General features: G+C 40.6%; 1 protein-coding gene across 1 annotated transcript in view; it reads left to right on the top strand.

The window, feature by feature from the left end:
• fbn1 (fibrillin 1) overlaps positions 1–22,896 on the top strand; it is a 66,058-nt gene that overhangs the window by 36,815 nt on the left and 6,347 nt on the right. The window contains 28 exon segments of the mRNA XM_044353983.1: positions 1,186–1,308; positions 1,751–1,873; positions 1,979–2,104; positions 5,123–5,245; positions 5,484–5,606; positions 5,735–5,902; positions 7,249–7,317; positions 7,434–7,559; positions 9,482–9,604; positions 9,732–9,890; positions 10,003–10,074; positions 10,166–10,291; positions 10,440–10,562; positions 11,932–12,057; positions 12,155–12,271; positions 12,389–12,514; positions 12,611–12,730; positions 13,494–13,619; positions 17,063–17,215; positions 17,301–17,363; positions 17,442–17,561; positions 17,723–17,842; positions 17,929–18,051; positions 18,592–18,723; positions 19,681–19,806; positions 20,527–20,733; positions 21,860–21,985; positions 22,216–22,338. Coding sequence (XP_044209918.1) covers positions 1,186–1,308; positions 1,751–1,873; positions 1,979–2,104; positions 5,123–5,245; positions 5,484–5,606; positions 5,735–5,902; positions 7,249–7,317; positions 7,434–7,559; positions 9,482–9,604; positions 9,732–9,890; positions 10,003–10,074; positions 10,166–10,291; positions 10,440–10,562; positions 11,932–12,057; positions 12,155–12,271; positions 12,389–12,514; positions 12,611–12,730; positions 13,494–13,619; positions 17,063–17,215; positions 17,301–17,363; positions 17,442–17,561; positions 17,723–17,842; positions 17,929–18,051; positions 18,592–18,723; positions 19,681–19,806; positions 20,527–20,733; positions 21,860–21,985; positions 22,216–22,338 — 3,492 coding nt within the window.

The raw sequence follows: 22,896 nt of genomic DNA, 5'->3' as shown, positions 1-22,896 counted from the left end.
CTCATTGGCTGATAAGTCCTAACATCTTGATTGAGTTCATAGCATGGCTTCCCTTGATGTGCAGGCGCACACACACATGCACACACACTTGCACACACACTTGCACAATCCCTCTATCAATGCTGTAACACTGAGTTCGCAGGCTCAAGGCCAGGTATTGTGTTGGTCAGTGTTTCACAGGGTTGTTTTGGCTCATATTAGAAGTCACCATTGTTGTAGACCCATAAAGGCTTTTTCCACTGTGCACTATACAATTGATCATGTCAAAGCTGCTTATGGAACAAGCGCTGCAGAGCCAGGTTCACTTGTATCACCACCAGCTGCTTCATAGAGATCCTTATTGATTACACCCTACAGGATGTAAACAGCTCCATGGTCAGGGCAGATCTTAGTAATAGTAGCCAGTTTGATTGTTCACATTAATTTTTCCCCTTTATTAGAATCTAGTGCCACATTACAAAAGGCTGGTTCATATAGAGAGGTATTTTTACAACCACATCTACTAAGTGCCCCAAATATTTCATCCATTGGCAGAGTGTGGATACAATTATAATGCAGGTTTTGCCATGAAGAAAAGTTTATTTGTAGAGTGTGCACATTACCACATCACATTTTTATAGAAATTATATTTGTGAAAGATTACATTTTCCAAACTTGACATCTGGGGGCGGGGGGGGTGAGTATACCAAACATGAGCATTTAAAGAGAGTCTGTAATGGGCTGTTATAAAAGCCTGAGTCTCAGCCTCAGTAGGTGAAGAGGGATATCTTTGCCTAAAATAACCTCAAGAAGGCTAATTTAGACAGAGCAGACAGAACAAGGCCATAGCATTAGGATATCGTTCTCCCTCTTGGCCATTTTTATAACTCTGGACAGACTTGCACAATGAAAATCCAGAGACTGGGTTTGCTCATTAAACCTCTGCAGGAAGGCTATTAGTATCAGAGATCATGAGAATGTCTTGCTGCCTTCAGCTCTGAAATGCAGCTCTCCATGGATGAAGACAGTGAGCCAGAAAGATTTAGTTCTGTCATCTCCTGCTGCTGTCTTTATACAATTCAAACCAGGCTTCAACTCACTCCACAGTGCCAAGAACCCCACTGGAATTCAGACCCAAATCATCGGACCATCAGAGCAGCATCAATTTTTCTTTACTTAACTTCTTGTTTGTTTCCTCTTTGACAGATATCAACGAGTGTGAGATCGGCGCCCATAACTGTGACAGACATGCTACCTGCACCAACACAGCCGGCAGCTTCAAATGCAACTGTGCTCCAGGGTGGATTGGCAACGGCCTTAAATGCACAGGTAAATAGTGCTGCTTAGTGGCTCCATTTAGACAGTTTATTCAGTATATAATCAAAAGAATATATATTCTCCATATCATGATTCACAAAAATAGAAGGACTGGAAACAATCAGTTTCACTAATATTTTCTCAACATCCAAGAAAACTGAGGTGATAAAGCCTTGTTGGTAAAGAAATTAATTCAACAGCCAAAACAAAGGTTAAAACACAAAAAAAATGTTTGAATTACATTTGTTAAAAACTACTGTTTTAATCAATTACTTAGCCTTTAAAAAAAATGAGATGCTTGTGAGCCATTTTAAAGATTTATGTCTTCAATAGGAGCGAAGGGGAAAGTGCCACAGACAAGGCAGAGAAGTCACAAAAGTATTAAGAGAAGGAGTGATGCATTGATTTTTCTACCCTGTATACTGTACATGATGTTGCTTCTGTTATGTTTCAGACCTAGACGAGTGCTCCAATGGGACACACATGTGCAGCAACAACGCTGAATGTCTCAACACCATGGGTTCTTATCGGTGTGCGTGCAAGGAGGGATTCTCTGGAGATGGATTCTATTGCTCAGGTCACACCTATAAGCCAGTATCATTAAACACAGAAAACTCTCCTAATAGATACATGAATGGATTGTGTGTTTACAGACTCTGTGTGTGCCTGTTCACCATTACAGACAGCGACGAGTGTGCAGAGAATGGCAATCTGTGTGACAATGGCCACTGTCTGAACCTACCGGGAGGCTTCCGCTGTGAATGTGACATGGGCTTCATCGCCACTCCTGACGGCAAGGCTTGCGAGGGTAAGACATTACAACACTGCTATTCCTGACTATGCTGGAGCCAGACCTCTGAATCACTGCCCACATCCTGAATTACAGTATGTTTAGTGATTCAAAAAGGTCTGGTGTTGCTCTGGTGAATGGTTGTTTCCAAACAGATGCTGCCTTCAAATGAAACTCATGGGATAGTATTTTGTACATGGGAATTCAAAAACACAATATTCTCAGCATTCAAGCGGTGTAAGTTGTGAGAACCCTGCTAATGACATTTTTAAAAACAATAACTTCTTTGAGCACTGAAAAAAGAAAAAGGTCAGTGAGTTTAACTTACAGTACACACAACTTTTGAACTGGGCTATCAGAGGCTTCCACTTATGAAGTTGGTAATATTACATCAGTGGGTCAATCAAATGTTGTTTTCTGAGTAGAGTACATTGTAAGACACTGGTTGATGACAACATTGCTATTAGTGGGCTAACATTTGCTAGTTAGCTGTGTTGGCTAACATGTTAACTGCCATTACAATCTGTTTCAAGTATAGACTGTATGTAAAGATTTTTATTTAGCTTTTTACATACAGTCTCTGTTTTCTTTTTATCTTGTTTTTCCTCCTGTTATCACAGAAAATAATTAGAAAATAGCAGACTTAAGGTGGGAGCAGAACTAAAGCCAGGTATACACTGTATGATTTTGGGCTGTCCAAGACGAAAGATGACCAACGTGAAAGAAACGTGGCAATATCTTTGGTCGTGACTCCAAAACGGTGGTCCTACGTCGCACTGTGAGAGAGGTTCAAAGATGGCCGTTGTCACAGTCTTGCGGCCAAAGATAGCCTGGGATAAAACATTCTGACAGTGTCAGAAATTTAGGATAACCATCTCTCAATGTGACTGCCGCTACAACCTACATCTACTAACCAACCAACAGGAATGCGGCATGAAATGAGGCACTGACCAACACGACACTGGCGCTAAACCCAATGATGGAGGTAAAACGAGCAAAACGAAATGTTTGGAATTCCAACAAAATCTTGTTGCCAAGACCAGATCCACATTCTCCTCCTCCTCCTCCTACTCCTCTTCCTCCTCCTCCTCCTCTTTTTTGGATTTTTTCCCATACACATAAATACCACTATAACGGCTCAATTCTTCGATGGATGATGCACGCTGATAGCCTACAATTCAGTAGGTGTGATCATCGTACAGTCTGCATACATCAAACTTGATGTTGTACCCAAGTTTATTAGATCCATGTCACACAGTGTGGCCTGAAATAAACTCATAAGATTGCTTAAATCTCACAGTGTGCAGGTGCCATAAAATAAGTTATCAAGCTAATTAGTAAACCTTAGCCAGTCAACTTAGCCAGCGACCATCTGCTTAATGACTCAAGACACTAGGTTAAGCAGTCTGAGATGACAATTAATCTTCTTGAGTGCTTGAAGTATTTGTGTTAAGTTAATTAAACATAGCTTTCTTTGGCCAGTATCCATGTTATAAGAGTGATAAAGGTCTTTGAGGCATTCTAATGCAGGAAATCAGTGGACTGGGTGAAGGAAACTCTTACTTTGCATCATAAAAATCATATAAACATTTATTCTCAATGTATACTTCCATTCTCTATAAACTTACTTAACTGCTAACATGGTGGATAATGCAGACCGAGTGTTGTCATGGAAATTTTTTGTTTGTTCACTCAAGAACACACAAAGACACAGGAGAGAGCATTAAACATTATTAATTGTTGAATCAGTTGTAAACGCCACTATTTAAATCTCTCTTAAAGTGTTGACTGAAAATGCCATCAAAGCAGCTGGACACATCAGTCAGTAGTGACTGGTTAAGGAAAAATTAAACCCCATTGAGACAGAAAATGTTATGGAGTAACAATAAAGATAGAATACGACTTTATTGTCAGTGAAGTTCATTTTGTGTCCTTAGGCAGTTCTGTTTAATAGGTTTACACGCAGATTAAACATACAGATAAACATATGACACTTTTCATAGATGTACAAAACACACCAAACAGTCATTACAATCATATCACATCATATCCTCTGGATTTAGATCTCAATTAGCAGCACACAGATCTTGGTTTAGCAACAGGACAGACTGATGTATAAAAGAATTCTTCAGTCTGTTGTGTTTAAATTGAGGGACTCTAAATCACCTATTAGAGGGCAGAAGTTGGTATTCTCCGCTAAGAACATTGAGTTAGAAGAGTTGCTGTTAATATCACGCAAATGCATGACACCCTCTAGCTACATTAACTGAGTCCAGATACTTGACATGCATCTTCCATAAATAACCTTGTATCCAACATATAATCCTTTAACCACAAATAAACTTAGAAATAAACACAGTTATACTCACATTCCATCCAGGGATATCCTAATAGGGATGTAAAATTTAAACTGTCAACTCATGAATAGAATAAGATTACTAGTACTAGTACAAGTAATCAAAATATTAAGTATTCGAAAAATTAAGAAAACGTAAGATCGCATGTAAACATAAATAACTGAGAAGGGATCTTGTATGAGATCCTGATCTACTGTAGAGTCAATACATGAACACATTTACGTATGACTGGTAGCAGACGAGTGTGATTCATATCTCAAGTGATAAGGCGAGTGCTGGATCCAATTGAATGAACAGACTGACCTCATTGTGCTGATGTGTCAGACATCCTGAAATAACCTGTCCAGTCCTCCCTGCCTCAACTGGACAGTAATGACTTGTGCAGAGTCTAATGATGTGGAAGAGCACAATTTCATAACCTTGGCAGCTTCTCAGATAGTGTATGTGTGTGTGTCTGTCTGGATATGTCTGGGCATTTTTTTGCCCCAGAACTGTCATTCTTTAGCAGAGGTGAGCGGCCTTCACTTCCTATTGCTGGCTGCCAATTTTCCACCATGATCCCATGATCCACTAATCCCTCACAGCTGGGCCTCACTCTCTCTCTCTCTCTCTCTCTCTCTCTCTCTCTCTCTCTCCCCCCCCCCCTCTTTATCACTCTCTCTCTCTTTCTCTTTTACAGACATAGACGAATGTACCTTTTCTGACATCTGTGTCAATGGACGTTGCCAGAATATCCCAGGCCTTTTCAGATGTGAATGTAACCGTGGTTATGAACTGGACAGGAGTGGAGGCAACTGCACAGGTAAGACTAGTCAAAACACCAGCCCAGCTGTCCGCCCCAATGATGCTCTATTTTGACAGAGAAAATTTAAAATAGCGTAAAAAGCAATGGTGTGCAGCCCTCATCTCCTCTGAGCTACACAAATAAAGTGGTGGCTCCTGTTGTTTCTTGTTGTGACAAACTCTAATTTCTGTTGCACTCATGTATTTTTGTGGAGATGCCATTTTCAAAGACTTGTTACTTTGTCTTTCTTTCTCAGATATCAATGAATGTGCAGACCCAACCATCTGTATTAATGGAATGTGTGTTAACATCCCGGGAAGCTACCACTGTAACTGTCCACCAGACTTTGAACTCAACCCCACTCGGGTGGGCTGTGTAGGTGAGACTCAACAAGTTCTCACTACACATTTTCAGTGTTTGATCGTAACTATCCTTGAACTAATTCTGAATCAAATGCAAACACAACTGTCCACCTCAATACCTTTGTTTTTGCGTTTATGTACACAGACACTCGCTCGGGAAGCTGCTATCTGGATGTTCGTTCCCGTGGAGATGCGTCAGAGAGCTTGGACTGCTCCAATGAGATTGGGGTTGGTGTTTCCAAGGCATCTTGCTGCTGCTCCCAGGGCCAGGGCTGGGGAAATCCCTGTGAATCATGCCCTTCTCTTAACTCAAGTGAGTCAACCTGTAGTTTCCTAGATTTTGCATGCATGTTTCTTTTCACTTGTCATTTGAACAGCAAAGTTTGTAATTATCAGCCAGAGATATACAGGGGATGTTTATAATGTGTTATATTTTTATCACTTCATCGAACATGTGAATATACAGCATGTATAATTAACTCACCATGCCATCTGGTCAACTCTTTTCCACTATGTTAAGTGATAATTAAATGATAGGACATGAGAAGCTAGCAGTGGGGAGTTATAGCATTTTAATACTATCATTACTTACTTTGATAAAAGCCTCTTCAAGTTAGTGAAGTTAGTTAAAAAATAAACCTGCCTTTTCAAACCTTTCATTTGCCAGTGCAACATTACTGAGCGGACCTTCACCAACAACATGACTTTCTCTTTTTTAGCCCAAGAGATGCAACAATATTCATGAAGTTATTCCCACCAACCCAACACTTTTTAGTTAGATTTTCTCACTAGAAAGAGTTGATAAAATTGCTGCTTTTTTAATGTGTGTACCTGAGTCAGTCAGAGTCAAAGTCAGAGACTGTAGACTGTCTTGAAGTTTGAGTGGAGAGGGAATCTCTGTTTTGAAAAGTAGCTGAAAATTTTGTTTTTAATCCAGCTACCTACCGCAACGTAATTTATGTGTCATTGGCCTTGATCAACAACCATACTCAATTCATCTGTTAGTTGTTTTGAACCATGGGAGAGGAAATCAATCTTGGCACTTGTTGCCATTAAGTCACTTGAAGTGGTTTAAGGTTTTCTGTTACTAATGCAGCCAGCAGTAACATGAAAAATCATAACCAAAACACCGATGTATAAACATACCAAAATGTAAATCAGGCCTGATAGAGTGTTGTGATTTAGCCACTTTGCCAACATACAGGCTTCGTTCAGCCTGCTCTTGTCATGCAATGACTGTGTGTTTGCTGTAATTGTTGGTGCTGGTAAAAATGAGACAGCTTTGTGCAACTTACTTGGAAATTGTAAACAGATGGTTCAAAACATTACAGGGAATGACTCATCCTTTTCAGCTGAAGGAAATGCTTGCTTCTATGACAAGAACAAACCCTTTTTCTTTTCGCTTTGTAATTCTGAGTAGCTGCAGTCATGTCCGGTCTGCTGGGTTGTATGGATAAATCTGAGATGACAGATCAGAAAAAGCACAACATATAGTCGAGATGGTGACCAGAAATGTCTTTTCTGAATGTCAGGCACCTGACCAGTTTGACCAGTAATTACTATCATTACTGTCAAATTTTGCAATAAAACAACTTTGATTGTGGTTTGTGCCTTGTCTCATTTCTGGCTAATGTGATTTGGTGCTGTTCTGTGTTACAGCGGAGTACAAGACATTGTGTCCCGGAGGAGAAGGCTTTAGACCAAACCCCATCACTGTCATCTTGGAAGGTCAGACAACAACATGCTATCATGTGTTTGTGTGAGGTTTCTCATGTATACAGAAACACTCAAAAGAGATAACGCACACACACGGTCACTGAGTGTTTCTTTTCTTACTCTGGCAGACATCAACGAGTGCCAGGAGCTACCAGGCTTGTGCCAGGGAGGACAGTGCATCAACACCTTTGGCAGCTTCCAGTGTGAATGTCCAAAAGGTTACGCACTCAACATTGAGACCAGAGTCTGTGAAGGTATTTGATGCACACACACCAAACACCAATGCACATAAATAGGCGCATGAACACACAGGTAACCTATTCCTCCCTTGCTCTTGCCCTGGGATGTTCAAGTGGGAAGGAAATTGAGTCCAGCCGTCAAGGCCTTCATTCAGCGAGGACACATGGAGAGAGAGTGAAAAGCAATGAGAGCAAAAAGACAAAGAAATATTGGGCCCTTTTGTCCTGTAGACAACACTGCAGCTCATTCTAGCTCAATATGTGTCTGCTCTAGTTCCCGTCTGTTGCTAACCCAGCAAAGCTCAGTCGGGATGATGAGACAGCTGAGCGCCTAACTGTGTCCAGAGGAGCTAGGCTCTGATGTGGTCAGCCCTCTCCTCAGGGAAGTACACTGAGTCCCCTGTAGACAGGCCAGAGATGACGGAGGGAGGGAGAGATGGAGGAATGAAAGATAGGGGGAAAGAAAGAGATAAATGAGAAGCGTGTTTAGAAAAGAGAAACAGGAACAGAGAAACGAGGAGAGGGTGAAGGGTTAGACAATGACATGTGGCTGGCGGCATTTTAATTAGCGTGTGTTTGTTGGCCAGAAGAACAAACGCTGGTGTTGGCTCTGTTAAGTCCAGGACTCTACATCTACGATGTCTCTAATCAATCAGCAATTCAGCTGTTAGCTGGGCTGGAAGGAACAAGCGCTCTGTTTGCTGTTTTGCAATAATGTTGGTAAAGAAAGTATTTCAAGTATAGAATTGAGGAAAGCTATGAAAAAAATTGAGAGAAACTGATATGAACAGACAAGCTTTTAAAAAGCAATTACATTTTGTTGCAGCTGTGGCAGTGGTTGTTTTGGATGTGGAACTTACAGCATGATCACATAAGATGACATTAGGGAATAAGTAAATGAATAAGCAGATGCCCAGAGGAAGAACAGTTTACAGCAAATTGATTTTAAAGCAATAGTTTGACATTAAGGGAAATATGCTTAGTCTGTCTTGCTGAGAGATAGACGAGAAGATAAATGAGTACTTCACCGATTTAGCGTTGCACTCCTATAACATTGTCAGATTCATGATGGATTGTTTTAACAAAAGGGATTAAAATACATGTGACTGAACCAGAGATATCAATCTTGTTATTCCAAGCATTTTTCTTTTTTGTCAAATCGTGGCATCCTACATTAGCCACAGTGCAACCTGACTCGATTCACTTGACTGTACAAATTCAGGTATGTTATGGTAGTAGCGGCTAGTGTAGCCTCAAGCCGCTAGCCTCAAACAGAGATGAGGAATGGGCGACAGAGGTCTGGTAACCTCACTTCTGTCTAACTCCACACGCCCAGATTTTTTTCATTCTCAGACTTGTAGTCTTCAGCCCTAACTAAATTATCAGATTTTGTGCAGCTCCCTCTGGAGCCACAAAAGGTTTATACAACTTTTTTCACATATGTAGTAGTACTCCCCAAGTCCTGTCAACAGACTTTGATGTGTAAAATTGGTGGTTTCCCTATAACACAGTACTTCCTACCACCAGGAGATGGTTAGCTTGTTGGTTAGGAAGTCACCGCCCCTGGCCAAGAAATAGCCCAGCACATAGACACACAGAAAGCCAAAACTTCTTTTACACTTTGGTTTTTGTACAAATTACACAAATCAGATATAACATGCTAAATAGAGTGCTTTAAAGGTGCTGGAAGCTAGGCTGACTATTTCCCACTGCTTCTAGTCGTTTTGCCAAGCTTGGCTAACCAAGATTGGCATTGAGCCTTACATCTAACTCTCGAAAAGACAGCAAACTGTCTAACTATTAAAGTTAAACTATTAAATCCACTGGATTTGGTCAGGTAATTTTAACGTGATACATAGCTAATGGAATTTAAATCGAACATTAAATTTATCAAAAGAACTGACTAATTCCTGTCTGTCCTGTTACCATGTATGCAGATATCAATGAGTGTGAACGACCAGGTATCTGTGGCCCAGGCCAGTGCTACAACACCATCGGGAACTACACCTGTATCTGCCCTGTGGACTACATGCAAGTCAATGGAGGCAACAATTGCATGGGTAGGTCTGCATGCTTCATCCTCAGTGGACTGTGTTAAACAGTGAAATAGTAGTAAATATCATGTAGTGACATTGTTGTGGTGAATCCTCCATATCCAACTGTTTCTCTCTTTCTTATAAAATGCAGATATGAGGAAGAGCTACTGCTACAGGAACTTTTACTCTGACAACGGGACATGTGATGGAGAGCTGACCTTTAACATGACCAAAAAGATGTGCTGCTGCTCCTACAACATTGGCCGTGCATGGAATAAACCCTGTGAGCAGTGTCCTGTACCCAGTACCGGTGAGGTCCCATAAACACACACACACACACACACGTTAGCAAACATGCACATGTTGAAAGTGTAAGAAACTAAAAGTGAGCTTTTATAAACTCAAGTCTTATGTCCACTCAGATGAATTTGCCATCCTGTGCGGCAGTGAGAGACCAGGATATTACATTGACATCACAACCGGACGAGTCATTGGTAAGACTTTTGTCATTCAAAGGTTTATGTGACGAAAAGGAAACTTTGTTTTATTCGTATTTTGTCCCTCTGTTCCTTCCTTGTGTGCTAGATATTGATGAGTGCAGGGAAATCCCAGGAGTGTGTGAGAATGGAGTGTGCATCAACATGATTGGTAGCTTCAGATGTGAGTGCCCCATTGGTTTCATCTACAACGACAAGCTGCTTATTTGCGAAGGTAAGACCTGCACTCCACTGAAGCTCTCTGCCACAGATGTCAAAATGAAGAATGTTGTAAATGCTTCCCAGGTTTATAAACCAACTCAGTTTAAATTTGTCACTAGTAAATGACTGTCTGTGAACACATCTTTTCCTTTTGTTGTTAGATATTGATGAGTGTCAGAATGGGCCAGTGTGCCAGCAGAATGCAGCCTGCCTGAACTTGCCAGGAAGCTACCGCTGCGAGTGTAAACCTGGATATCGCTTCACCCCCACTGGACAATGTCTAGGTAAGGCTGTGATGGTGATGAGCTATGGTCTTTGAAGAGGTAAAAGGTTTCAGATTATACATTATACATTATATGAGAACTTTGTAGGGACTGTGCCTGGTTTTATGCAGGATTGTTACAGTGCACTCAACTTACAGTGGTTCAGTCAACTTCTAATGACCTTAGTAAAGATTATACAGAATTGGTGGAAGCATGAGGCAGGATTAGAGAGAGGATTAGAGGAAGCAGCCAAAAGTCTGCTGTTGTCCATGAGGGAGATGCTGATGTCTCTGTGTCTTCCTGTAGCCTGATGCGGTCTTGCCTCCCCAAGCTATTGTATCAAACTCGGTTATATGAAACTCTTTGAACTGTACATTCTTGCCATTTATTTGCCAAAGATAAAGCACCAGAGGCAGCATGATGACAGTAGAGCTAAGGAGGAATTCTTCATGGTGGGCTTGTTATTAAGGAAGAGAGAATGTGAAGCATGTGTTTAACTGTTGAGCATGTGCTGCAGTATATCTGAAACATGTCGCTGTCAGTCTGGAGAGCCTTCACTGATAAGCAAATGTTAAATCAACATCCTGTTTTGCTTCCTGCTTTTCTTGCCTAAGTCCTAACAATAAAACATGGCCAGATCCCAGTGAGAGAGAATTTAAAACTATGTATGGAGACAATGATGAAAATTAAATTTACAGTGATTTACAATAATTTTAAAGAAAATCAGAGTTGCTGAAAGCTATAATGTAAAAGGGAGTATTTAGAGTGTTTAAAAAATTAAATTTTTTTCACTTTAATTATCATGATGATAATCTGCCATAATGCAAATGGCCAGTGTCCTATCCAATAGAGCAATTTATTGATTGCTAAGCAACAAATAAGCAGCCCATAGGAATATTTGTTTCTTGATTGCAACAATATCCAAATAATAATGAAAATCACAATGAAATGAAAATACTGTATGCCAATCAGTTATTTATCATGAATAATAACACAACTTATCAGTGAATCCCCAAAAAGAGCTTCAGATTTTGTATGATGTGATAGGCTGGTTGGATTCTCCCCGAATTATAGTCTTGAACAGCCAGACTACATCTCTCACTGATAAACATCCAAGAATCCAGAGTTCTTTAAGCTTCATTACTTGTACTTCATTACTTGATTTCTTGTTAATCAAGTGTATTGAAAAACAGATTTTTACTTTGACTCTGTTACAACATTGATTTAGTCATTTGCACTAACCCATCTTGTGTTAAATCCCATGCCAATGTCCTGTGTGTCAATGAGAAAAAAACATCCAAGAAACGTATTATTTCTATGGGGCTGTATATTCCACTACTTTGTAGTCATACAGGATCTTAAATGTTTGTTTTGTTTGTCCTCTTTTTAGACCGTAATGAATGCATTGAGAACCCTGGTATATGCAATCCTGGTCAGTGCATTGACACTTTGGGAAGCTACCGCTGCATCTGCCCCAATGGCTTTAAAACAACCCGGGACGAGTCAATGTGTGTTGGTAAGCTGTGTTGGATCCTATCAGCTATTTTTGGCTTTTGACATGTGGAGTACTGTCCTGTTTAAGGTAACTCTGTAACACTGCTCTCTGGTTTCAGATGTGGATGAGTGCGAGAGACAACCCTGTGGCAACGGGACCTGTAAAAACACAGTGGGCTCCTACAACTGTCTCTGCTACCCCGGCTTTCAGAATTCACACAACAGTGACTGCATAGGTGTGTGTATTTGTTTGTGTGTGCGTGACAAGGAGTAAAAGATACAAGGGTATCAATATGACTTTAAGAGCACCATAACCTCACTAACACATGCTGTGTTATTTGTGTTTTGATCAGACATCGATGAGTGTTCGACCCAGAGGGGCCTGTGTCGTAATGGGCAGTGTTTAAATACTGTGGGTTCCTTCACCTGTTCGTGCAATGTTGGATATGAACTAAGTCTAGACGGCAGAATGTGTACAGGTACAGAGCTGGAATTGTCCATTTTTTTTAGTTTTCTGAATGTGATCTGTACTGTATGTTTTACATGCTGACCCTCATATATCCCCTTTTCCTCAGATATCAATGAATGTGCAGAGCGTCCAGGCACATGTGGCGCAGGCACTTGTCTGAATATGGACGGCTCTTACAGGTGTATCTGCCCACCTGGCTACTATCTCCATGAGGATACCTGTGAAGGTACTGTAGCCTAAAACCAGTCCTTTCTTGCGTCATGGTCAATAAACATAAGCCAAAACTTGATAAATAAAAACAGGAATTTCTGAAGTAATAAAATATCTGCACGCAGGGGTGAATCTCACCTCAGGCAACACCTTGCTCACATGCAACATGCTCGTGCACACACACCCATCAAATTATAGCTCAGACCAGCTCTGCTTGGTCTGAGGTGCAAAAAGAGAATAAAGTGCTGCATCTGCTGCTCATCATCAATTTCACTGCTACAGACTACCCCTCTTCTCCCTTTCACACGTGGGAGTGGGCCCAAGCCAGAACACTTGGATTGTTTATATAGTGAGGCTGATGAAGAGATATTCGGCAGACTTCAACAAATTCCTGCTTAGGGCTCTGTTCCTGGAAGCAGGGAGGAACAGCACTGAATTCTCAGCATCAGTAGCAGCAGCAGCTGGTCATTGCGATGGGCGAACACGTGACACAGAGGCTTTTCCAGATAATACGACTTCATCCAACTATCCATTAGTGAGATTACGTTCTGTTTTATCACATTTGGATAGACTATGACGTACTGGCATGACCTCATCCTGCAGCTTTGACAGTAGTTCAAGGAAAAATTATACAGTATGTCAGTGAAACACTGCAGTGTGAATTTCTGTACAAATTATGGATTTTAATTGATTCGATTTTTTAGGAGTGAGGTTCCCATGAATGATGTTGGCAGTGTAGGCTGATGACGTGGTTGATACTGTTCCTCTTTGTGTGTCAGATATTGATGAGTGCTCCCAGTCGCCCGAGATCTGTACGTTTGGAACCTGCTCCAACACCGAGGGAAGCTTCACCTGCTTGTGTCCTGAAGGCTTCCAGCTTTCTGACTCTGGACTCAGATGTTTAGGTAATTGTGTGTGTGTGGGAAAGGGGGAGGGGCAGGGTCTGGGGGCGGATGGGGGTGAGACAAGGAGACAAGAGAGGCTATGAAACTATCTCATGCATCAAGATTAAAATGCAAACTGTAAATACTAGTGTATCTGTATAGTCTGTCCCTGAGTGCTGGTGGAGACTAAGCAGCAGTCGGTGGTGTTAGACTTTTCCTGCTCTGTCAAGATAGCACACTGTGTTCCAGCTGGTTCTGCTGCTGCTGCCTCAACAAGGCCAAGGGTGGCTCTGAACAGATCACTTTTCCATTTCCTCACTTTGTGTGTGTGTGTGTGTGTATGTGTGTGTGTGTGTGTGTGGTATGTGTGTGTGTGTGTGTTTGTGTGTGTTTTTGTGTACATATGTGTGTTTTTGGGGTAGGGTGGGGGCGCACTGAGTCCTCTGTTAGGGAGTTCCCTCTCCAAACACTGAAGTGATGACATCATCAGTTCATTGAGGCAGTTTACAGTTTGCATTTCACTTTTCTCTCCAGCATCAGAAGTACTGACTGAGGTTTGAGGGATAAATAGGAGGAGCTGGGTGGAGAGTGAGCAACATGGGCAGTTCAAGGTTTACTGACAAGGACGAACCTCTGTCCCACTGGTGAAAGCCTTGTTTTTGTTGAAAATGACGAGAATTGATAAAATCATGATGGAAACAGTGATTTATGCGCACTCATACAATAAATATTTTGGATTGAATCTGTTTATATATCACATCTACACTCTTAAAACTTATAGGAACCCATCTCCATAAAGACTAAGAAGACATAAATTGGTATTTAATGTGAAAGACAGTCATGAGCAGTGAACAAGACAGTTACAGATACAGTGAAGTTTTCACTTTATATTCTTCATAGTTCTGCCCATTGAAGCTTTTCAACTCCATTAACTTATTTAGATTTTCTGAAAAGCCTAGTGAACTGACCCACAGTGATGAAAGCCAAGCCACTTGTTATCCCTACAGGCCACTTTTTACATGAATGCATTAAAAAGAGACTATATAGCTTTTGTTGAACAGCGGCCACTGTGGCCACAAATGAAAATTATGGGTTAAATGATGTAGTGTGAGAATAGCATAACAGTAGAGTAGAGAAGATTCATACAGTCATCAAACTGATACAGTAATGTCAATTACACAGAAATATCAATATAAACATTAGCAAACATTAGCCACCATAAGCTAAGTATCATACCAAACAAGGCTGTGGCTCCAAAATATCTGCTCATAAATTCAAGTTTTCCTTTTTAAGAGTAAGAATGTGCCATTTCTTCTTTAAAATGTTCATTAAAATGTTACATAGTCCTTGGTAAATGTAACATTATTTGTACTACATGCTAGAACTACTGTATTTACAGTATACTGCATTTTGTCAAGCATCATAAAATGCATTTATTTGTCAATATATAAAAACAGAAACTGAGGTGAAAGTAAATGGCTCACACATACTGTACATCATGCAGACCCAGAATTTCTACAGGTACATTGGCAGTACATTGAGGAACGTTGATTAATGACTTCACCTTTGCTTTGTAAAAAAAAAAAAAAAAGTCATGTTAACATGTCTTGTTTATCATGATAACAATCCTTAATAACACAAACACAAAAGATGACACGAAAGACAAGTATTTGCTGAGGACATAGACAATCCAATTTTAGTCAAATTATGTAGTATAGGAACAGCAATAGTACAGAAAGAGGGAAACGTGGAGGAAAAGGAGGATGGAACTGAAACTGGAACTGAACTATTGCAATAACATTATATGGCATGCATCTTAACCACTGGGCCATCAGGATCACCAATTAATGGCATGTTTTAAATTAAAATGCTGTAGTGGTTTTGAAAATTTCCATAATCATTATCATTAAATATCTGTCACCACCATCAGATTCGTGTCAACACTGTCAGACCTCTTGTGGTCTAAGTATTTTCTAATATTCATGTTTTTTTTATTTGTCTTCTATGTTATGTTATTTTTCAGTGTTATCTGAATTTTAGGTGAGAAAATTAAGAAAACATAATTCTTCAACATTTGTATATATTTCATTATATGTAAAATACGAATGACTTATGCATGTGCAGATGTACACACACACACACTTGCACAACAGCTGTGCACCAAAGAACCATAAATCTCTTTTGTGGAAAGGCTGACAAATCAGTTTCATGGAGGAAAGTAACATGACACACTTTGACATTCTCCTCACAGCACCAGGTGTTCATGTATGTGATCTTTGCCTCAGAGCCAGGTGTGTGTGATCTATGGTGGTCAGAATGCTTATTTGTGTTGAGTTCAGTGAAGGCCAGTGCTAGCAGGAGAGCGCAACCATATGCTTCTCATTACAAGTAAGTGCCTGGTCCAGAAAGAACCACAGCCCTCAGAAGTGAGACAGAGAGAGAGAGACTGACACAGTGACACACCGATATCTGACTAGAGATATAGTAATTAGCCAACCTCCCTCCTCAGTACAAATACTTTGTTAACCTACTTTTTTATATCTGTGTCTTATTGTTGTACTTTTGGCTGATATACAGTACCTATAAGTAAGCATAACACTGTGCTCATCCCTGTTATTATCAAGATTGTGGGAACGAGTGCTATGCTGGTCACAGCTTCACAACAGAGTCCTATTGTGCCACGGAAACATGAGCCTAATTTGTTTGAAACCCCTTTTAATCTCTATAATGGTGGTAATTACATTGTCACACTGACCTATTGTTACATTGGCCAGAAGTTTGACAATAAGACACAGGTGCAAAAACGCAGTATTTTTCTTCCAATTACTCACACCCTGCAATCTGGTATGCCTCCTCTTTACCAAGAATTGAATGAAGTGGTAACTGGCTAGCTCTTGATATGAAAAGTTTATCGTAGATTACATTCAATGACAGTTAGACAATAATAAAATGTCAATTTTTGTCCACTTTAATTAAGAAGACAGAGGGGAAGGAGATATGGGGAAGTGTCTTTTTTTGGTTTTAAAACAGCAAAACATTTTGTTTGTGTCATAATTTAATTAACATGGGGCTAACTAACATTCTTAAAGTCTTAGTATTGTCTTAAAGGAATAGTTCTCCTAGTTGCAGTTTATCTTTGGACAGAGCCAGGCATGCTGTCCCCCTGTTCCCAGACTTTATGTTAAGTTAAGCTAACCAGCTGTTGGCTGTAGCTTCATATTAAATGGACAGACATGAGATTGGTATAATTTTTCTCATGTAACAAATACACAAGCGAATATGAGCGAAGACACATATTTCCCAAAAGGCCAAACTATTCCTTTGGGATAAACAAAATAAAATGTATATGCTTTCCAATTGCACCTTCCATCTCTCATTCTTCCTCTGCACTTTTCCTTGTCGTTTCCTTCAGTCTCTCTCTTATTTTTCACTACTTATTCCTCTTTGTGTCTGTTAACCCTTAGATATACGTGTGAACTACTGCTATACGAAGTTTGAAAATGGGCGCTGCCTGGCTCCAAAACCTCTGAACATTTCCAAGGCAGCATGCTGCTGTACTGGAATGCCAGGTCAAGGCTGGGGAGACCCCTGTGAAATCTGCCCCAGCAAGGGAGAGGGTATGTACACATGCATGCAGGCTCATACATGAAATTATTAGCATCATGTCACGTTGTTTATGACTTTTACATCTAATGGTTCCAGAGGCATATCTTCTTCTCTGTCCCAACGAGGGATATCAACAGGGAACAGATGACCATCCGAAAGGTACATTTGGCATCTACCTTGAATCTTCAGTTTCAGTTATAGTGGTGGCATCTAATTAACAGTGTTTCTTACTTGTAGATATTGATGAATGCCTCAATGACCCTTGTGAAAACGGCCAGTGCATCAACACAGACGGCTCTTACCGTTGTGAATGTCCCATGGGATACCGACTGGACATTAGCGGACACCGTTGTGAAGGCAGGTTTTCTAGTTGTTTTGCTATCTCTCTCTCTGTGTCTTTATATCATCATCCTCCTTGATGTCTCTCATTATTTCACACACATCCTTACGTACTTGTGAAGATTCCCCTTGAAAGGCTAACATGATCAATTGATTTAATGTGTCTGTCTTCAATGCAGACACTAACGAGTGTGACATTGGCAATCCCTGCGGCAACGGCACATGCACTAATGTCATCGGAGGTTTTGAGTGTGCATGTGAGGATGGCTTTGAGCCTGGCCCAATGATGACCTGTGAAGGTATGTGAAATTTTGTCACTTCCATCACACAGTCTTTGAACTGCTGTACTATGACTCTAACTTGTTGCCTTCTGCTTCCTGCACAGACATCAATGAGTGTGCTCAGAATCCTCTGCTATGTGCCTTCCGCTGTGTTAACGTGGTGGGCTCCTACGAGTGCAAATGTCCAACAGGCTACGTGCTTCGTGAGGACAGGAGGATGTGTAAAGGTACTACAACTGAATGACTCACTCCTACATGCAACTTTCTCAGTCAAGGTCCATTTACTGAAAGTGTTGGTAGAAACGAAGTATATCACAGAGACATGCTGGTTCCTCCATAAAGTTACGTAACACACTATCTCTGTGAGATCCACAAGGGTTCTCTGTCTCAGATGAACTTACAGTAAAACACTCTCTGGAAACTGTAACCAGTCGAGTCACTGTTTACACCTCCGCTGTCTCAGATAGCTTGGGCACCATAGCAACGGCTGTATTTGGAGGGAAGTGCTGAGACAGGAGGAACCTGTCAGTGTCAATACAGTCATTGCTTACATTAGAGCTCCAAACAGACCACCAACTCTTCTACTACACTCCTGTTAGCACTACAGAGCTCCATGTTAGATTGGGCGGTTAGATTAAACTGTAGAGTGGTGCAGTGTGTGCTTTTGTCTGTGTTACATCACTGGTGTAATTGCTGCACATGTATGCATATACACATAATGTCTCTCTGTACATTTGTGAATTCATAGTATGCTGTCTGTCTTCTAGACCAGAATGAGTGTGAAGATGGTATTGATGATTGCGCCAGCAGAGGCATGACCTGCAAGAACCTCATTGGTACATATATGTGCATCTGTTCCCCTGGATACACACGCCAGCCCAACGGAGAGGGTTGCATGGGTAAGACATCACGAGTCCTGAGTGCTACAGTCTCAATGTGTAATGTCCTACTGTTGGAAATAATAACCCATCATTCCAATTTATGGCCTTAAATATGGGCTTTATCCTGCATGGATTAAATCTATTTGATACTCATTCACATTTGATACTTTTGTATAAAAATATATAAAGCTGTATATTGTACTGTATTATATTGAATTCGTGTAATAGATCACCTTGCCTTACTGCTAACTGCTAATCCCCCAAATCCTTCATTATTTGGGGTATTTGTAGACATACTTTACTTAAATACAAACTTAATATTCTATCAGAGAGTTTGGAAACTCACAAGGATAAAATTATAGGTTGACCTTGCCATGTAAATCATCTGTGAAGCTCTGAATATTTGCACAAAATGTTAGTAAATGCTCTTAAAAATACATATTGGCAAATATCTACCTTGATGATTTCACTGTTTTGTATCTTATCTTTGCAAGCAATACATTGTTAGTTAAACCTAAACCAACATGATTAAAAGGATGAATTACTTACTATATATGTAAGTGTTCCTAACACAGTACATTTTAGAATATAGGAGGAGTTGGAAAAGACATTGATACTATGATCCACAAATGATGAGCAGATGAGGAAATATTCATATATTCATATAATAACTGACAGGGAGGACATGATTTGATTAGTAGTGGCCCTGGGAAACATGGAAAACAGACAGATTTGATTAATGACTGGGACTAAACTTTTAAAAAAAGGGAATTTTATTGACATGTTTGCAAACAACTTTTGCTAGAATGTTGAATTTGATAAAAGGCCATAAGAAATATAAGGTGTTTGTGAGGCGTGGTCCTCAAACCTTACAAACTGGTTGAACTGATTGAACTTTCATTTTCTAACAAAATGTGCTTTAGAACAAATGTTTACACTCTATCTTTACATTGTCACTGTGCTTGTATGTGATAGATCTGAATGAATGTACAGCCAAACCAGGCATTTGTAAGAACGGCCGTTGCGAGAACACAGTGGGAAGCTACCGCTGCAGGTGTGACCAGGGATTCGTTGCTAACCCCACGCAGACTGAATGTATTGGTACGTACACTGTTATCCATTTCTGTCTTCTTCTGTTGCCACCTGTATGTCTGTCTCTCTAACTACCTCTCAGATGAACTTATTTTACCCCAGTGAGAGTTTATATTAGGATCTGTGTTCCTGCAGCCTTCTTAATTGGGCTCGCGCCAGTTCTTGTATAAAGTTAGCCTGGCGGAAATGTAATAAAGTTAAACTCACCAGAAAACATCTTTATTTAGCGGCGTCTTGCTTCTGTATTTCTTGCATTTCTGACTGAAATAGGATGTTTGAATAGGATATAATGCTGTGATGGGCAGTGCAGGAGTCAGTTATATTTAAATTGAAATGTTTTGTGTGACTGAAATTTGGCTAACAAGGTGAAAAAGTAATTCATATTTCAAAGGGACTTTAACCCTTGCTGAGAACCATGTGTCTGTTACTGTCAAGATAGGCAAGGAAATATTTTTCAAGGCTTCCTCCCAAATCTAAATATAAACCTTTGGAGAGACATGATGTGCTGAGCTCTGTGAGAAAAACTCCAGAAAGACTGAGGCTCTATGGCTATCTTTCCCCTTACAGACAGTTGTGATAGAGCACTGTGGGTTATCTATTTACGTCTGGCTCTCTGAGGCCAGGTCCTGTCTGGGTGGTTTGCTTTCCTCTGACCCACCTCTCTGTTTGTCCGCCTGCCTGTTTGTCTCGCTATCACGTTCCTTTTCCTCTCCCTCTCGCACCATCTAGATAACCGTGAGGGCTTCTGTTTCACTGAGGTTCTGACTACTCTGTGTCAGATGACATCTAGTAACAGGAACCTGGTGACCAAGTCAGAGTGTTGCTGTGATGGAGGCAGGGGCTGGGGCACCAGCTGTGAGCTTTGCCCCCTCCCTGGGACCACCCAATACAAGAAGATGTGTCCCCTGGGACCTGGGTACACCACTGACGGCAGAGGTATCTTACCGCTGAAGAGACTTGAGTTTAGATTAAATGTGAATGTAAAACCTGAAGAATCAATCAATAATTGACAGCAAATTCACTTAATTATAAGTGCAAATATTTCTCTGATATTATTTTGTGTTGAAAAGACTTAATATTTTGTTCACTGGATTTCGAAAGTTATATATCAAATCAAAAATGGTTTAAATGGCCATACTGGTAGTTGTGCATAATTTAGCTCTTAACTCCAAGTCACAAGTACTTTACATGACTGATTTTTAGAATTATTATTTTGCTTTAATGCCCTACTTGCCAGCCAATCGCTGGTTTCTAATCATTTCAGGAAATTGCAATAGGAAGCAGGTCTCATTTTGAAAACCTTTCTTGATTAAGCTTTCAAGGATGTTACAGTATTCAAGATTTGAGACTTGCCGGCAGGAGCTATGATTAGCTATGAGATTAGTAGAACAAACCCTGAAGACAACAAGCAAACATGGAAGAGATGAATTGATCTAATTTTAGGTTTAAACACTACTGTTAGTGCCGGTCAGCGCAAACAGGCAATGTTTTCATAAGGGGTTCCTTCTCACAACTCTTATAACCATGATAAGGAAATGAATTGTTCAGTTTGATGGATTATCGCAAGTTTCCGGTCTCTGCAAGTCAATGTTACTATGTGTACTGACATGAATGGAAAGCATCCAGATTGAACAGCTGCCTGAAAAGTAGGATATTAATTGTTATGCTTTGGAAATTCGTCAGCAGTAATATGTAAACATTAAACCACTGAACCACCAGTTCTTTAAATTACCACAGATGGATGTTAAATTAACAGATGGTTGTTGTTGACTGATATAATCACTAGCAAAGTATTGATTCTTACTTAGCCAGAAAGTACAAATCAATACTTTTATACTTGACACATCACTGAGGCATAACTAAACACATAGAACAATATTTCCCTAAGGTTGTGCAGAACTGGGACACACAGCTGTTATTCACTATTAAAATCCAGTTCTTGGTGAAATGATTATCCGAATGGAACAAAGAGAGAATACACTGTTGTACCCTTAAATGTAGTTAACTTCTTACTCAGTTGTGATAAGTCTAAATGAAGCTAACGTTTCCTTTTTCTGTCCAGATATTGATGAGTGTCGTGTGATGGGGAACTTGTGCAAGAATGGCCAGTGTATCAACACTTTGGGCTCATTTAGCTGCACCTGCAAACCTGGCTACACCACTGACATCAGTGGCTCTCTGTGTGTGGGTAAGGCTTAATTTCACCAGCACTTTATAGACTCTTTTCCTACCATGCCTACCTCCTGTTGTCATTCCTGCAGTCTAGTAAAAAGTTGAAACTACGTGGGTGGACTGCCCACACACTCCTCTGAAAAATGCAGCCAGAGTCTGTCTGTCTCATCATCTCCCCTTTTGGAATTTCTGGCTACAAGATCAAACTCTCACTCTTTCTCTCGCACCCTCACCCTCTCCCTCTAGATGTGGATGAGTGTATACAGGCACCAAAACCTTGTAACTTCATCTGTAAGAACACAGAAGGACACTACCTCTGTTCCTGCCCCCGCGGATACATCCTACAGGAAGATGGGAAGAGCTGCAGAGGTAACACACACACACACACACATATTATAATATTCAAGAGTAGCCCATATTATGCCCAATGCCACTCAGATCCGTTCGAGTTCAGTGGAAGGCTGTTCTTCTTTGACTTAGTCTCCAGGTTAGAGCTACAGTAGTGCTGAGTGGGCTGGGCCATCTGCCAGTGTTCTGCTCACTGTCCCAAGACGCTTCATTTGGACTAATGTGTCCACACGCACGTGTTTGTTCATGAATGTGTACCCTGTGTGCAGAGCCTGTGACACAGTGCATCTGGCAGTGTCTCTGTTTATCAGGCTTGTTTGTGAGTCTAAACAAGTGTGCTGCTGGTGTTGAGTTTTTAAGGCCTCTTTTCATCTTTATTTACCATAGCGTTAGTTTCCCCCTCTACAGTGCCCCTCTGTGTTTCCGGTGTCTGGTTCATTTGTAGTTCATTTGTAGGTCAGTGACTGTAGAAGGACTGGAATTTAACTCAGAAAAGAGCAGCCCCCATATAGTAGTACATACAGTGGTCTGACACAGCCATAGTATCTTAAATGTACTAAGTAGTTTTCTGATACACTG

Source organism: Thunnus albacares, chromosome 1 (genome assembly GCF_914725855.1).
Source record: "Thunnus albacares chromosome 1, fThuAlb1.1, whole genome shotgun sequence".
Taxonomy (NCBI): domain Eukaryota; kingdom Metazoa; phylum Chordata; class Actinopteri; order Scombriformes; family Scombridae; genus Thunnus; species Thunnus albacares.
The sequence above is the reverse complement of the archived record's forward strand: the minus strand, read 5'-3'. Positions and strand labels throughout refer to the sequence as shown.